Source organism: Microtus pennsylvanicus, chromosome X (genome assembly GCF_037038515.1).
Source record: "Microtus pennsylvanicus isolate mMicPen1 chromosome X, mMicPen1.hap1, whole genome shotgun sequence".
NCBI classification, from domain to species: Eukaryota; Metazoa; Chordata; class Mammalia; order Rodentia; family Cricetidae; genus Microtus; species Microtus pennsylvanicus.
In genome coordinates this window covers 112924791-112942610 of record NC_134601.1, presented here as the reverse complement: position 1 = coordinate 112942610, position 17820 = coordinate 112924791, and the positions used below count along the sequence as shown (strand labels likewise).

The 17820-nt window shown below is 38.0% G+C and overlaps 1 protein-coding gene across 1 annotated transcript in view; it reads left to right on the top strand.

The window, feature by feature from the left end:
- Phex (phosphate regulating endopeptidase X-linked) overlaps positions 1–16292 on the top strand; it is a 211420-nt gene extending 195128 nt beyond the window's left edge. The window contains exons 17-22 of the mRNA XM_075958100.1: positions 301–368; positions 2351–2481; positions 7107–7172; positions 8281–8385; positions 10559–10635; positions 13455–16292. Coding sequence (XP_075814215.1) covers positions 301–368; positions 2351–2481; positions 7107–7172; positions 8281–8385; positions 10559–10635; positions 13455–13557 — 550 coding nt within the window. The 3' untranslated portion in view covers positions 13558–16292. The remainder of the gene's footprint in view (positions 1–300; positions 369–2350; positions 2482–7106; positions 7173–8280; positions 8386–10558; positions 10636–13454) is intronic.
- Positions 16293–17820: the final 1528 nt, after the last annotated feature.

The window sequence follows — 17820 nt, the reverse complement described above, 5'->3', positions numbered from 1 at the left end:
CTGCAACAGATATAGAACCCCAGATGTCTTTAGAAATCCCTCATTTCACTGAGTGGGACACCAAGACCCATACAAGGTCACAGTGACAATGTTAGAAATTATACTCCTTTGTTTTCATTAGAAGTACTGGCATGCTTAGAGAAATTGGTTTATGCTTTTATGGGTATAATTGTTGGATACTTTTAGTCTTACTGTTATTAGTAAAAAGTTCATTATCTTGGCTTTTCACTAAAAATTTAAAGACTTATGTTCTCAGATGCATGCCTGTAATTTGTTCCAAATTGTCTATTTATGACATAGATCCCTGAGTTATGGTGCTATAGGAGTAATTGTTGGACATGAATTTACACATGGATTTGATAATAATGGTAAGTACTAGTTTATTTTACAAGCTGCTGCTTTTATAATGATGTTGATTGGAGTGTGTTAATTGTCGATATTATCTTTTCATAGTGGCATCATCATAAACTGAAGATTATCTCAAGCAATGTGATTGCTGATTGAAAACTTGTCTCATGGTTTGCTGTGATAGCTTGCAATAAATAACTATTCCAGTTGGTGATTAGGGTCAAATGAAAAAAAGAAAGACTTTGTAGTTTCCATGAAATCACTTTTGCATTTGGGATGGGATTTCCTGGGCTCCGACAGTGGCTGCAGGAATCTCGCTGTAGCTTTTCTCCTTTGTCATTTGTTTCCTCCTCACAGGCCTATGTTGTTTTCCCTGGAGGTGTGAGCTCTGCCCCTGAGATGATTGTATGTGCGGCTTAATTAAGAAGTTAGCCTTGGGAACTCGGCTGCCTGATTGCTTTGTATAATTTCAAGTGCTTCTTTTCTATTTTTCTTCATATTGGCATATATTCAAAATTAATAACGTACACATATGCTCTGTATCCTGATGGTATTTAAGCAAAAGGGAAAGGCATTATAATAACAAACAACTAAAAATATCTCCTTTGAGAGTCATCATTTTTAAGTTTTTCTGACATTTATTTCTTTGTGTGTGTTTGTGAGTTTGAGTGTATGTAGGTCACGGGATAACTTGCAGGATTGCTTCTCTGTTTCTCATGTGTTTTGTTTTGTTTTGGTTTTGGCTTTTTGAGACAGAGTTTCTCTGTGTAAAAGTTCTAGCTGTCCTGGAACTTGCCCTTGTAGACTAGGCTGGCCTCAAACTCACAGAGATCCACCTATCTCTGCCTCCTGAGTTCTGGGATTAAAGGCCTGTGCCATTACTGCCCGGCTAAGGGAGAAGATTCTTAACTAAGAAACAAAGGCATATGGTGCTCATTGGTCCCAGACTTTACTTCTAAGGTTTCTCCCATGGAATAGAATCTAACGATGGCAATTCCATCCTGTAAACAATACGTAGCACAATGTATTGCACATATGAGTATATGTCCAGGAACTGATGACTGATGTGTTAGTGGATAGAGGACAGGGACACCATTATTTGGGGTAGTGTTAGTAGCAAGCAACCTTACTGAAGAGCTTTGGGTTGGTCCAGTGGATGCTTTTGCTTAGGGTCCTTCCATGTAAGCCTTTTCTTACAAGTTCTCCCTTTGGAGCCTCTTGTGTAGGGGGCTTTCTGTGTAATTAAATTAAAAGCATGCCTTTGATTCTAGCAATAACCTTGGAAATAGAAGAGTTGTACCCAAATCATTGATGGGAAGGCTGTAGATAACAAGAGACCACGAAGCAAGAAAAATGATTTCCCCTCCCCCAGTTATGTTCTAGAGATTTCTATTCCAGTTCCAAGTTCTCTTTTTAGAGCAACATTCCTCATCCAAACAGGACAGATGGGTCTTCCATCCACACCGATGACTGTGAAATGATTCATAGCAGAGGGTTTATGTGTCTCTTCGCTCCTGGCAACTGAGAGGAAGCAGGTTGCTATAGGGCTGAGTCAGGTTCTGTGGTCCTATGGTTTGGATGATTCACTGGGGCTATTCCTCTGGATTATTTGGAATTTCACTGGTAGGGCTACTCCAGTTCCCTCTGCTTTTTGAATACAAGAAGCTCATTTTGATTGCCAGAAAATGTTTCAGGTCAGAGGAGATGAAAACAAGGAATCCGAGATTGGATGAGACTGGTGCACGTGTTAAATTGATGAATCTCATTTTGAAAATGCCCTTTGTTCCTTTCAAGGAAAGAACTCGCTCAATTCTGTGCCTCCCTTTCCTGCTTTCTACAATTAGTCCATGACATTGGAGATGACATGGGAGCTGATCTCAGGGACAGCATCCTGTGCTGTCGGGGCTGCTTTGAAAAGTCTGATGAGGTGAAGGAAAGGCAAGATGATCATTTTGGCTTCTAGAAAGTAACACAGATTTCTTGTAACTTTTCTTTTTGCTAGGTAGAAAATACGATAAAAATGGAAACCTTGATCCTTGGTGGTCTGTGGACTCGGAAGAAAAGTTTAAGGAAAAAACAAAGTGCATGATTAGCCAGTATAGCAACTATTATTGGAAGAAAGCTGGCTTAAATGTGAGTACAGCTGTGGTTGGTGGTGGTGGTGGGGGCACCTTGTGGGCCATTTTTCCTCATTTAGACATTAGCTTGCTTTAGACCATTGGTTCTCCAAGTATGCTTCTGGGATCCACAACATCTGTGTTCCCTGGGAACTTGTTAGAAATGCAAATCTTTGACTCCTGCCTAGACCTACTGAATCTCTAGGGGTGGAGTCTGGTACTCGGGAGTCTGTTACAAGCCCTCAGGTAGTTCTAACAGATGGTTGAATTTGGAGAATTGTAGGCCTACCCATTAGTGACATCACAAATGCCCTAGCACAGACAAACAATAACATTCTTAAAAAATCTCCTACATTGTTAGGTTGAATTAACTGAGATAACATCTCATTACTTTGAGTCAAAGGGTCTGAGAATTAAATCAAGTTTTTAGTTATAGAAGTTTGAACAAAAGAAATATACTTTTGAAATGTTTATTTTGTGGCATGTGTATGTATATAGTTTTCAGTGAAGGCAAAATACAATTGTATACATATTTTGAGGATGTGAGATTTTGTTCCTTTTGTTTTTGCCTTTATCTTCATTGCCTTTTCGTTTCTCTCTTATCTTCTCTGCCTAAGGTCAGCGTTAGTAGCTCTGATACACTTCCTCCTGCATTCAAGTAAAGATAGATACACACAGGTTTAGTTAATTGCTTCTGGTGATGGCCTAAGAATTCCTGGTGTGGATATACCATAACCTAGTCAACTAACCTCTTACCCAGGAATTGAATTTTCAGCTAAAAATGTCTATGCAATAAATACCTTATTGTATATTACTTTTTCCCTGTAGGACCTATTCCTATTTTCACCAGAATAAAATTGAATATTTCTACAAGTGATAGACTAAGGAATGTTATGTCCATGAAACCTTACTTTTCTTGTCAATTTATGAGAGCCTTTTAAATTAGCAGGGATGCTGAACTTCTGTTATTCACATTATATGTATTTCCCTGAAGTGTATTACTTATCCTTTAAGGTTTTTTTTTCTGTAGTATCTTTTGGCACACAAAATCAAAACATTTTCAAATTTCAAAATACGAAATCTCTCTTAAAATTACCTTTTGTCTTTCTGTTCTTGCCTACGAAGATGTCTGCTCTACTCAGATTGCATAGAAAATAGTCTTAGCTACCTTTCTCTTGCTGTGGTAAGATACTACAACCAAGATAACTTACAAAAGAAAGCATTTAATTTGGGTCTTACAGTTTCAGAGTGTTAGAGCCCATGATTATCATGTGGGGAGCATGGCAGCAGCAGGTAAATATGGGGTGGAGAGGGGGGGGAGGGGGTGAGAGAGAGAAGGAAGAAAGGAGAGAGAGAGAGAGAGAGAGAGAGAGAGAGAGAGAGAGAGAGAGAGAGAGATTAAAGCTATTCAAGCTAACTAGATGGGCTTTTGAAACCTGAAAGCCCATCCCCCAGTGACATTCCTCCTACAACAAGGTCACACCTCCTAATCTTTCCAGAACAGCTCCATCAACTGGGACTAAGTATTCAAATATATGAGCACATTCAAACCATCACAGGAGCCTCTCATTTTTTCCCAAAAACTTTTGTTTTTATTTTTCTGATATTTTACATTTAAATGTTCATGAATGTGAAATTTTTTTTTCTGTGGACTTCATAGGGGAGTTCATATACTGTTAAAGTATAGGTTCAAGTTTAGTACTGTATGATTCTAGAGTCATTTTACATGCGTCCATAGCATGCTCTTGCTCTCTTATTTTAAGTTTATTCACGTATACGAATATATTCAAATACATTTATTTAGTTTTGTTCTTCAGCATTTGTTTGCCCAAAGTGTAATGTAAGTTTGAAAACATGTATCTTTGTCACTAGGACAATGATTATAGAGCAAGTCTGTCTCAGTATAAATTCATTCAACCATCAGAAAACAGCTTTAGTCTCTTTCCCATAGAAGGGCTATGTGTCTAGAAGGTGTGTGTGTGTGTGTGTGTGTGTGTGTTTCCTTTATGGACATAAGTGGTCAGGCTTTATTTTCCAGGTTTTATTTGTAAGAGTAAGTTTCCCAGTGCCCAAATCATTCTTTGCAGTGATTAGGGAAGAACTTAGTTGGATCCCCACAGATGCAGAATGTCAGTAGCTAGTGTGTCTGGAGAGGTTAAACCAGGTCTTATGCACTCCACTGTGATGGTTCAGAGTGTGAGGAGTTAAAAGGGATAGGGCTCTGCCAGAAGCTATAATTTAAATGTAAAGTTTAGAGTGAGAAAAGGAGATAGATTCAAGCATGAGAATATATAAACATACATAAGAAAAACCTAGACTTGAGAAGGCATGTGCCGCACACCAAAAGCTCCAGAGGAAGAGGTCTGCTTGGGTTTGAATACCTGACAAATGTGAGCATTTTTTTCCCTTGATCATTCTGTCTTAGACAAATTCGTGATAAGCACAACCCAAGAAGGGGTTCCTTAGGTGACAGAGTCATTGAGAAAGTAGTTTTATGAGAAACCTGCCATTGGCTCTGAGGGAAGCTGAGCCTTACTCTTGATACTAAATAGGGTTCTGGAGAATGACTATCATCCCCGAAATTGTTCAGCGCAGGGGCAAGTAGTTGGGCATCTGCACTAGCACATCAGTCAGTCACTAGGAGATGGGCTGTAGTACTCCCATAGGTTAAGGTTAGCAGTCACAGGGATGGCTGCAGAGTCTTGGTAGAGAAGGGGAACCACTGGATGACCCTGAAATCATATATATACAAGTAACTTTCTATGAATAGCAATTAGAGAAACAGAGGCTATGGATTTGAGAGAGAGCAAAGGGGGCAGGGTGTATAGGAAGGGCTGGAAGGAGGAAAGGCTTATAATGTATCATATTTTAGTTTCAAATATATATACAATCCATAAACTGCTTTGAAAATCAGATGCTTGTTTGTTAATCAAAGATGTTGACAATAGTCCTTAACTCATTGGAATGTAGAAAATGAATGTAGGTGGAGTCAGAATGGGAACTTTGGGAGAATAAAGCAAGGAATAGTGGGGGTTCTGGGTGATAACATAGACTCTTGCTTTCTTAAGATGTATTTTTATTTGTTAACATCACTTGATATGTCAATAGTTGGTCTAACTTAAATTAAGTCAGTAGGATCCATGGCTTGGGAGTTGTATGTTAGTTTCCTGCTGCTGATGGAGGAAATTACTTTGAATTTAGTTGCTTAAAACAATACAATTTTATTCTCATACTATTTTCTAAGTCAGAAATGTGACACAAGTCTCAGTGACCTAAAAGATAGGTGTTGGCATGAATGTCTTCCTTTGTAGAGGGTAATAGGGAAGAGTCTGTCTCCTGCATTTTCGAAATTTTTGAGGCTATCTACTTTTCTTGGCTCATAACCCCTTCCTCCTTCAAAGCCAGCAATGACTGGTGTACCACTCTGGTATTCTCTTGTCTTCCTTTTCCTTTTGTAATTACATTGAGCTTATCTGGACAAACCAGAATAAGTCAATAAGGCAGTCTCTCTCTCTCTCTCTCTCTCTCTCTCTCTCTCTCTCTCTCTCTCTCTCTCTCTCTCTCTCTCTCTCTCTCTATCCTTGACTTAATCACATCTTAAAAGTCATTTTTTGTCATTGTAGGGTAACTTATTCCTGAAGGTTTGGGGATTTTAACGTAGATATCTTTAAGAAGCCACTATTCTGCCTACTATTATTCTGCGTGCCTTAAGCAAAGCCTTAAGCTAGGTAGGAAATACTAAACTGTCCTTGTAGCAAGAAAAAAAGGAAACACAGACTGTGTTTGTTAGTGGGCTTGACTGTGATCTAATAAAAGATGATTTATAGACATTGATATTTGAATTTTATATCATTTTTATGTACATAAGATATTGTTCTTTTGATTTTCATTCAATCACTGACAAGGATAAAATCCAGACTAGATAAAAGCAAATGGAAGGTTGACTTTGGCTTGTAGGATGTATAAACGTTGACTTTCTATCCTAGCTCATTTATGGTTTTAAGAAACAGTTGAGAAGAATGTCTCCCCATGCTTGACTGGGTGTTACACATATTTCAAACCTTGACCTTGTAGTCTGTACCACTTCTACTTGATTTTTTTGTTCCCTAAGAGAACAACTTTCATTTTAATGTTTTGTAGAAATAGCTGAAGGTAGAATGATAACGGTTGGTGCTGAAATCTTGTTTCTGTGTGAATGGCGATTGTTTTTAGAGACACAGGGACAATGAGAAAGACTCAAATTATGTGAGTTAATCAGAGAAGTCATCTGAATATTGCAATTTCTATTTTTCTATTAAACCAGAGCCACTGAGAATATTGTTAGCATTTTGGGCTGGAGGGATGGCTCAACCATTAAAAGCTAGGCTCACAACCAAAAACATTTTATTCGAGCTGATTCAAGTGGCAAGAATAAAGAGGTGGCTGAGAAAGTAATGCAGAGAGTAATAAGATAAAAATATCTACATTCAGAAGACCCCTGCTGGGGTTAGTTTGCCATGTCACAACATATCATGTCTACTTCTGATTCACTGAATGTCATTTTCTCTTTAAAATATGACAGGTTTGGATCCTATAATATTTACATACCTTTTGCTGAATGCTAGTTGACTGTGGAACACTTTCTGTTTTCCTTTCTTCTAGGTAAAGGGGAAGAGGACCTTGGGAGAAAATATTGCTGATAACGGAGGCCTGCGGGAGGCCTTTAGGGTACACACCATTACATTTACTGAGCTTTAAAAACCACGTGTGGAAGCACGCATAGGTGCACTTCAGTGCATAGTACCTACATGGTGTTGAGGAGTACGGCGTTTTGGACTCTCTAAAACCCATTTGTATTTCTACATGAACTATGTTATACTCGATAAATAGATAAATAGAGCTGCATTTTTTCTTTTGGAGTATTGAGTCATCCTAAATAATCATGGTTGTTAAGAGTTGTAAATTTAAAATGTGGTTTACTGATAGTATACTCAGAATCATATTAAAGAATGCCATAGGACTCTCCTTGGGGCTAAGTTCATGTAAATTGTCTTGAAGTAAAGCTTTCTCTCTATCCTTCCTTATTTTATCATAAAGCCTCAAACTTCTAAGTTATGGCTAAAGCTATTTATTCATTCTCATACATTGGGCCAGTGAGAGTCCGTAGAAGTGTTTGCATCATATCCCAGTGTGTGGTTAAGAAATAAACAACGATAACATGGAAAGACTTGCATAAAACTGAATATACTTACTTTACAGACCAGGCTATAATCCTAAAGCATTATCTTTTCTATATTTTACTGAAGATGAATTTTATTTTATTAAATAATGGTTTAAAAAGATATGTTTTCTTGATGAGAACATTTAAATAGAATAGTATATTGACACCACTCCAATTTATTGCTAAAGCAGTCGTGCATGGTGGTAAATTTGTTTGTTCCTCCTTGGAATGAGAAGGGCACCTTTAAAATAGCAACTTAATATCTGACCACACTGGCCCAGTTACTTTGCTATGTATAGGGTATAAGGCGCCCCTTTGTTGACTTGCTTTTGATTTTGAATCGGAGTGTCACTCTGTAGTCCAGGCTGAGCTCCAGCTCCTGGCCATGCTCCTGCCACAATCTCCCAAATGCTGGGTTACAGATGTGCACCACCATGCTCTGGTAGCACAGGTGAAATGGCACTGAGTTGCATTTCCAGGTTTGTTTTCTTAAAGAAAAACCCAAAAGTGAATTTTTCTACACGGCGAGGACATGTATTTAGTACTTTTGTGCTGAATGGTGAAGAGGGAAGAGCTGCCACTGATGAGACTCACCAGCTCTGCTTCCATCACCAGGCTTACAGGAAATGGGTAAATGACAGACGGCTGGGGGTTGAAGAGCCTCTCCTACCAGGCATCACATTCACCAACAACCAGCTGTTCTTCTTGAGCTATGCTCATGTGAGTAAACTGAGGGAAGGGCGTAAAAGACGAACTGAATGCTGTTAACTTATGCCCTCACTCAAAGGTGTGGAAGAAAAGTTCCCAGTGATAACTGACAAAAGCCATTTAATCTTGCGCCAGTACTGGGTCAGCTATAAAAATCGTACCAAAGAAGCACACCCTAGTTAGAATGGGCAAACAGGGCCAAATTAAGACCTGCTGTTTGCTTTTATTTATAAATCACACTTTGATTGGAAAAAGGCTACACTCTGTCGTTTACATGTGGTCCGTGGTTACTTTGTGTTACAGTAGCAGATTTGAATTGTTGAAAAAGGGACCTTATGGTTTTTAAAAGTTCAAGTACTTATCTCTCTCTTTTCAGAAGAATTTTGATCAGCTCTGATCTAGACGACAAGATACAAGGGTCCATCTGTTCGTACTGCTTACATTCTAGTCTATAGTAACTCTTGTAAATGAAAGTAATAGAGAGAGATGCTGCGATTAAAATGTCTATGATGTTTTCAAATACAACATTTTTGTCAAATTGAAGCAATTTGGGGGGAAAAGAGTAATCCTAATTTTTTTTTAAATCACCATTGAGGAATTTGTCTTCGAGTCCCTCCTTACAGAATAAAGAGATTTTTCACTCTTTTCTACATTGGATTACATCTGTTTATATGGAATATGTTATTTTCTACCCTGGAAAAGTACTCGAGAACAGTAACAACCATAATGTATTTCCAGGAATCTCTTAAATGACTTACAAAGCATCGTCAATACTATATAATAATGTAAGCAAAGTATAAAAGAGAAAATAACCCAAGAGATGAGGCAAAATTGAAAGTGAAAAATAAGCTCACATGGGCTAACTTCTGAGAAATTTAAGAAACTGCATTACAAGAAGATCTTTAAAAACATTCATAAATATTGCGAGAGACGATTTGTCCTTATCAAAATAACAGTAACCCATTAACTTTCCTGCCCTCTCTATGCCTGTAGAAGCCATGACCTGCTAATTTGTTTCTCATGCTTTTTTAAAATTCATTTTTATACTTCTGGTTCTTTCAATGTCCATTTCTATTTATTTAGTAGCTGTATGTGTGTATGGCGGCCGGAAGTTGATGTTGAATGTCTTTTTTTGGTTGCTTTTCACATTTATTTTTTTAATACATGTTTCTTTCATTAAACACAAAATTGATCAATTTGGCTATGCTGTTTGGCCAATGAGCTCCACCTTTCTCTACCACCTCTCCCATTCCATTTTCCAAGCTCTGGGGTTACAGGCACATGCCATTATGCCCAGCATTTTTGCATAGGTTTTAGGGCTCTGAACACAGGTCCTTATGCTTGTACTAGACACGTTACAGATTGAGTCATCTACTCAGCCCCAATTGAATCTTAATGTTGCAAATTAAATTGGTCCTAAGAATATTAAAATTAATGACAAGTTTTCTTAAACTTTTATCAGGAAATGGAATATATAGTTTCTCATATTTACTGATTAGAACAAAGCACATAGTCATGCCTAACTTCAAAGGATGTAGAGACATGTATTCTTTTTTTTAAATTTATTTATTTATTATGTATACAATATTCTGTGTGTATGGCCAGAAGAGGGCATTATGGATGGTTGTGAGCCACCATGTGGTTGCTGGGAATTGAACTCAGGACCTTTGAAAGAGCAGGCAATGCTCTTAACCTCTGAGCCATCTCTCCAGCCCGAGACATGTATTCTTATCTCAAGTCCAGACCAGGATGAGGCGAGCAAGACATTCAGGGACATCTATAATCAGTATACCTCCTGATTATGCTAAGCCATGGTATTGTTCACTAAGTTTATTCATTAAAATGTATATGATTTAATTTGATAAAAAGTTATTTAAAATATTAAATTAATAAGTTGAATACATTGTTCAATTCCAGGGCACATTTGATTCTCTTGCTTTAAATCATTTGCCTGGAAACCTTCCTAATTTACTCAAATTGTGGAATTCACATTGATAAATTCCTTCTGTTCTGGGGATTTGAATAATAGATGTTACTGTTGCTTAAAGTTTTCGTTGATGCACTAAAAATGCTTGCTATCAATTAATTTCAGAATTATTCTTCAGCTCAAGTTGGATGAGTTAAGAAAGTAAGAAAGGTATGATCGGAGTAGAAGTATATTTACAGGGGTGTCTTTATCTTTTAGGTGAGGTGCAATTCCTACAGACCAGAAGCAGCCAGAGAACAAGTCCAAATTGGTGCTCACAGTCCTCCACAATTTCGGTAAATGCGCAAATGGGGGACAGCAGGTTTTAATGGTCTCTCCCCATTCTGTGCTTCCCAATCATACCAGTGTGCTGCCAGATGGGAGTTATGAACAAAAGTCCACACAATAAAATAAATACATAATCTTCATTGTGTAGATAATGGAATCTAGCCAAAGAAACTAAGCATCTCTTGTTTCCTTAGAAGTAAGCTGGTCTTCTCAGTGTCTTTTCAACTAAATTTCTGCTTAGTGTTACATCAAGTGAAGTTTCTATTTTTTTATTGATTTTTATTGAGCTCTACATTTTTTCTCTGCTCCCCTCCCTGCCTCTCCCTTCCAAGTGAAGTTGCATAATGAGGTTCATCATTGTGATGCCTCAGAAGTAATTGCAGTCCAAATCAGTTTTAATATTAAGATTCAGATATCGAATTAGAATTGCATGGGGTCAGAGGGATGATTTGGTGGCTAAGAGCATTGCTGTTCTTGAAGATGATTCAGGTTCAATTTCCAGCATCGACATGATGGCTCATAACAACCTGGAAACCAAATACCAGGAGATCTGAGTTCTTCTTCCTGTCTCCAAGGCCTCTGAGCATGCACATTGTACACATACACATGATCAAATATATATATGTTTATATATATGTTTATATAATTTGCCTTTGGAGGTTAATAATCCATAGGTGCCATGAGGTCACTGCTCAATAACAGGAATATTGAATTGATCCAACCATCTATTTTAGCAGGGAGGTTTGGGCAAAAAATAAATTCAGAATGGATTTCATTATCTAGTGAACTAGTCTGCTTACAACTTCTAGAATTCTGGTTTACTCTGGTCTGTTTTCTCTTTAAAAGTATTCTCTGTAATAGCTCTTGTTTTTCCCCTTACCCTGTAAATTATCAAACATAAACAAATATGCCCTCATTCTCAACACAAAGAAAGATATATGTGGTAATCTTAAGCAATTATAATTCATATCTAAGGCCAGAGACATTGCATTTTGTTTTTCATCTTGTATTGCCCTTTGAAGCAATTGCTTATATACAAAAAGAAAAAGATTAACAACTGTAATTTCAGAATGTATAAAATATTAAGTAAAAACAAAATTAAGGTTGATATTACTTATCCTTGACTAGGTTCTATGGCTTGAGAGAAAATTTCCTACAGTAGAGGATAGTTAATTATATAAAGAAATCCAAGAAACCATGCTAATTTATAGTTACTCTGCTTAGAACACATTATACCTGAATATCTTTATGTTTAATATTTAAATGACCCATTAGCATATCATAAGAAAGTCATCTAGGATTTCCTCTATATTTTAAAATCGTATTCCTAAAACCTTGCTTTAGAAATGCTTCGAAATCGACTATAAATTACCCACTAGCATAAAAATCTAATCACTGTGTTGGAACTTCTCCCCCACTGGGCTGAACTGTCACGCAGGCTGACAGTTTCTAATGGACTAAAATGTGCTCCCACTGAAAAATGCAGCAGAGGAAACCACACAGTAGATTAATTGCTCACCAGCTAAGTTTTAGAAACAACTTTTATTTTACTAGCTAGTTGCCTGAAATGTTGGAGTTTTGCTAATAATTTCCAGAGTGCACGTCCTGATTATCAGCTCTAGTCTATCTTTCACACCTGCCTAAGGTGACTCATTCCGTGATTTAGGAATCTTTACCCATAAACCCCAGCTAAGCCCGAGACGTTATGGGGATTTGCTGGATACAGGCCATTGCATTCATTCAGATGCCCTGAGGTAATCATGCTATTATGGAAGAAATAAAATGCTGAGTTAAATTTTAGTAAACCCTTTAAATATTCAGCTGAGTAAGAAATGGATGAGGGGGAGGTTTGGAGCTGACTTGTTACTGATATCTGTAGTCAGTGTAGATTCTGAATGCAGAGAAAAAAATCACACAATGGAAATAGCATTTCCAAAAGACAGTTACAACCAAAGGGCTGAGGAGGAATCGGTGGTCTTCATTGCAGTCAGGAACTTGTGCGTGTACACCAGATTCTGGAGCTAAAAGCCAGGTCACAATGATTCTTCTGTAACAGCTAGATCCTATCTGTTAGTTGATTCTTAGCCAAATTCTAGGTAGTGTGAATCTCCAAATGAGTGTTTTGGTACATTAAATGCATTGTTAAAAACTAATTGGAAATGCAGCAAGATGGATGGCTTTCATAATATTTTACGGAGAGGGAAAGCGCTAAAGACAGAGCTGTAGGCAGTGGACTTTCTGTTCATATGGAGTTCAAACACAGCTAGTGCTGTAGTTTTGAAGAAGTCTTGGCAAGAGAGACAAAGAAACTGGAGTGCTTGAGATACCTTTCCTTGATCCCAAATTGGTAGTGACAGACACATCTGGATAAAATAGTGGTTTCTATGTTTATGATTTGTGCCCTTTGTACCAGATATTTAAGTTTTAGAAACTAATCTCATTTTACTAACCAGTTGACTGAAATGTTTTTTTGCAAATAATTTACAGAGTACACTTACTATCAGTTATATTCTATCCTTAACACTTGGCCAAAAGTAATTTTTTTCAAAAGCTAGAAAACAAAATCTTGGAGATGATCTAGTTGTGTAGGAGTTTAAAGACTTGGAAGCGTACGAGGAGTTCTGGCCATGCTTTGAGGAAATGTTGGTTTTCATTCTCGATGATATTAATTTCTTTTCTTAATTAGCTGAGCTTTAGCTGTCTTCCTTGTAAATGGATTAAATGCATGCAAAGATCCTTTTGAGGCAATGGACTGGCTGTTTTATCCAGAACCTGTGGATGTGTATGAATTGAATAACAATGTACTTTTGTCATCTCTTATTTTCAGGGTCAATGGTGCTGTTAGCAACTTTGAGGAATTTCAGAAAGCTTTTAACTGTCCTCCGAATTCCAGCATGAACAGAGGCCTGAATTCCTGTCGACTCTGGTAGCTGGGAGTGCTGGTTCCTACCATTCTGCCAGAGCTGAGGGATGCCAGTAGAGATGGCAACGACCGACTCAGCACCTACCGCCTTTTGCCTTTATTTCTTTGAGAACTTTTATTTTTAATGCATTTTTAGTATTTGGGTAGTTGACTTGCTTGGATCTAAACAGTATCTGTTCAAAGTCCTTGGGCTTATAAAAGAATTCGAGAGCTGAACCAAATATATTTCATGAGAAAGCCAAACCAATGAAAACAAATGTCAAAACGATTTGGTTAAACTGGCATCCCTATTATCTGTTTTGGTTAGCCACAGGTCGGAGACACAGAATTCCAATCCACAGCTTTGCAGGTGACCTGAGTTGAGTATATCCATTGAAAGGACCAGTCTCTGGAAACTGTTACCCTCATTGTGTATCTCCTAATTTTGAACCGAGCAGACATCGAGAAAAGAATTTTCTGTTTCCATGTCAAGAACATATGGCTTTCATTTCCCTTTAGAACAACTATATAAACACCACACTGAGGAGGGAGTAAAGGCTCTTCCATCTCAGCCCACTTAATGTTACATCCCTGGAAAAGAAAATCCCTTTCAAAAACTTCTGGAATTAAGGCACTTTAGATGAATCCAATTAAAAAAATCCTGCCTAGATCTAAGGTGCACAAATTTACTCTTTAAGTGTTATGAAGGGTTTATCTTTAAAAAAGCAGTGCTGTATTTTGATCCTTAGAGCATTATTTTTTAAATGAGCATCTTTAGTGTTGGTTAATGTAATATTAGTATGTATGTATGTAGGATGAAATTGTTATCACATTTAAGAAAGTGTGTAGGATAAAATTGTAATGGCATTCAAGTGGCTACTTGGTATTTCTTGTTTAGCTTTAGTTTTATTTAGGATAGGCATTTCCCTACCCCCGTCACATTAACCATTGTGCATGGGGTGCTGGGTTAAGTGGGCCAATAGAAAACTTTCAAAAGCAAAATGACAAATTCAGATGAACCACAGGAGGTCATTTTGTATCCTTGTGACTTGTTACCCTTTTGCAAAAAAAAAAAAAAGTAAGTGTGAGCCACGTACTTTTGTAACTATGGGAACTTCCGAAGGGAGGAAAATGGAAGGGCACCATCATGAGGAAAACAATTACACGGCATTAGTCTGAGGAGAGTGATTTTCCCTTTGACTTCCTCCTCTCTGAGTGGATACACTTCTGAAGGGCAGCAGCCTTTTCCTCCCCTTAACCATGGTTTAATGTGACCTTGGTTTGTATTTCTAAAAGCAAACAGTATTTTTTCAGGTGTTGGGAATATATGTGCCTTTCTCCGGTGTAAGCATTTTGATTTGATAATCCTCATTTTATTCCTGTACTCGGGCACTTCAGAATAGCTGGTTTGTCATGCTTATATAAATAGTGCATTCCCTGTAGATGTCCTTTTTTAAAAAAAATCCAAAGAAACATTCCTGCAGGTCAGAGAGAGTATTTGATAAAACTATAGCATTATGACTTTTGAAATGGTATTGGTGTTTGTGATTAGTTGGGGCTTTCCAAGTTTCTGGATGGCAGGACTAGTGACTAATTCGGTACAACTTCACTTATGAAGACAAACAGAATCACTCCTAGTAGCCACACACATTTTCTACACGAACTAGCTTTCCAAATGGTTCTGTCTGACCCTCCAATTTACAGTATTGTTCTTCTCCTGTGCGACTGATTTTGTAAAGAAATAGACACCAATTAAGTGGTAGAGAGAAGGTCAGACATACCTGGAGGGATGGAAGAAAAGCTGGGTACCTGGCCTAAGGAAAACAAGACAGGGTTTTGGTAATCCTTGCTAAACATGGCCACCGGAGGAGAGCCACAAAATCTTCAAAACTAATTATGGGAAATCAAATGGAAATTAAATATTGGCTCTCAGGCTAGGGCTGCAACAACACACTGTTCTGACTCACATAGCAGCTGTTCTGCAAGTGGACTATTAACCGGGCATGTATGAGGTTTTATTTTTTTATGTGTGGGAGATTCTCTTGTGTGAGTCAAGGATTTTGTATATTTAAAGCTGCTGAAGCTGCCTTGTTTGGCCTTGCTGCCATTGTCTAAAGTTTGATGAGCGTTTCAGCACGTGTTCAGCATAGGCCTCCTATTTCCACCCCCCTTTAGGAGATGGATTCGGATACGGCTGATGCAAGCTCAGAACTCAGAATTCATCCCCAAGCGTATTTAGTGCCTTACCTCAATGAAGCTCACAGCGCAGCCCATAACTTTTCTCTTATTTAGCCCTGGAGCAGTGCTAAGAAGACACTAAGAACCATGGCTTTCCAGACGGATGGTGCTCATGCCAGAGAAATGGGAAGGCTTAAAATTGCTTGTCAAATATTTCAGAGCCTCGAAAGATAATCTCCGTGTTTTGGGCTTCTGACCTTTGGATTAACTTGCATCTCTTAGATTATCATCTTTCTTAATATGTTTATTCAGCCTGTATTTCTAAAGTAACTTAGTATTTGGTAGCCACCATTTTTGATATTTTGAACATAATGTCTCGATACATCTTAAATTCTGAAAGAGTATATGGCTGTTTCACAGAATAACACCCTGGTCAGCAGTGGCTCTACCCTACTGTTTTGAAGAAAGATGTTCTTGGATTGCGCATTTAAAGAACAAATCTAGAAAACTAGTAGATGTGATTTTTTCCCCTTGTGAAACAATGAGAATCATCATTGTAAGGACAATAAAACATTGGTTAAAGGATTTCTGTTGCTCTCCTTTTTGTGAACAATTACAATCTATTATATATGTGCATATTCAGGTCTGATTTAAAGATACTTGCCAGAAAACTATGTCAACCACTACAAAAAACTGAATTTCTTGCTTTGGGAGTGTAGGACTTGAACGCAGGGACTTTCTCTGTAGACAATGAGAGATGGTCATTACATACCTTCTAGAATACAAGTCAACAGGTGTAGTTTATTTCCTTTGCAATAATATTCCTGTAGAGGGAAAGAGAGACCTCCGAAGTGGGGCTGGTCTCACAAAAGTAACAATGCACAAGACCATTGCTAGCAGAGCAAAGAATCTCTATGTGCTGTCAGTGTGCTTTAATAATACAGGCAATTTGTAGCCATTCATCCAGCACATGGGAACTGAGCATCCATTCTACTGAAATCCCCAAGCCAGCTATATTCAGGTGGATAATATGCAGTTTCTGGCTTCAATGGGCTGCCTGCTTTAACAGGGCTATGGACATTGTTAACTGTACTGTTGAATAGCATCTGATGATGTGTAAGTACCTTGGGGGTATGGTTTGAGACACAGGTAAAAAAAAAATTCAGCCAGCTCTCCTGTGGTGTACATTATCAGTTCACCCTCTGTCAAGATTCTAGCAAAGTCCTTTGACAAGAAGCCCTAACTCACCTTCTGTGTACTTTGGTTCCTAATTGGCTATGGCTCTCTAGATATATACCTTCCTGCATGTGGGGCTTATTTGTCCAGCCCACTTTCAGTGAACTGTAATTTCCTGGTGCCCTGAGACAATAAGATGGACAGGAATCGAAAAGGTTGGCCACTTCTGAATTCAAGCAAATCTATAGGTATACTATACAATTCACGCTAACTTCTCAGTGGAGCCTGCTGGGATTTGGCTGATAATGCAAATAGAGGATCCCGTTAATTATCTTAAATAAATTCCTAGCATTTATATGGTCAAGTTCTGCTCTTGAGGTCCTGAGTCAATCTACTGTGTCATGACGTCATGCATGGGATATAGAAGTGAGAGGCTCTAGAGTTAATGGCTAACAAGTGTCTAGTTGTAGCTTGGTGGCCTTCTGTTGGGGTGTTCATTTAAGGATGAGTTTCTAGTTCATGGACTGATCCACAAAATGAGAGGGGGGGAGAAAGGGAGGGAGAGGGTTTGTGTAAGTATGTATGTATATAAACTCATGGTTTGAAGGAAATATGACTATAAATGAGAGAGTTTATCACAGAATGATTTCTAGGTTGTGGTTTAAGAGAGACATTTCCTCTGCAGACAGAGGAAAGAGACACAGAATCTTCCTTACCATGGTTTATGTAACTTAGATTTCAAGAGACTCAAGAGGTACTGAATTTCTTTAGATTTTCAGGTATGTATCTAGGTAGCCCTCATCAAAATCTGAAGGAGACTGATGTGTTTAGTTAGGCTAAGGATATTTTTGCATGCCTTTCCAGTTTACCTGATTTCTCTAGTGATTAAGGCCACATTAGTTATAGAAACAGACAGTCTTAAAGGCTTAGCCCAACT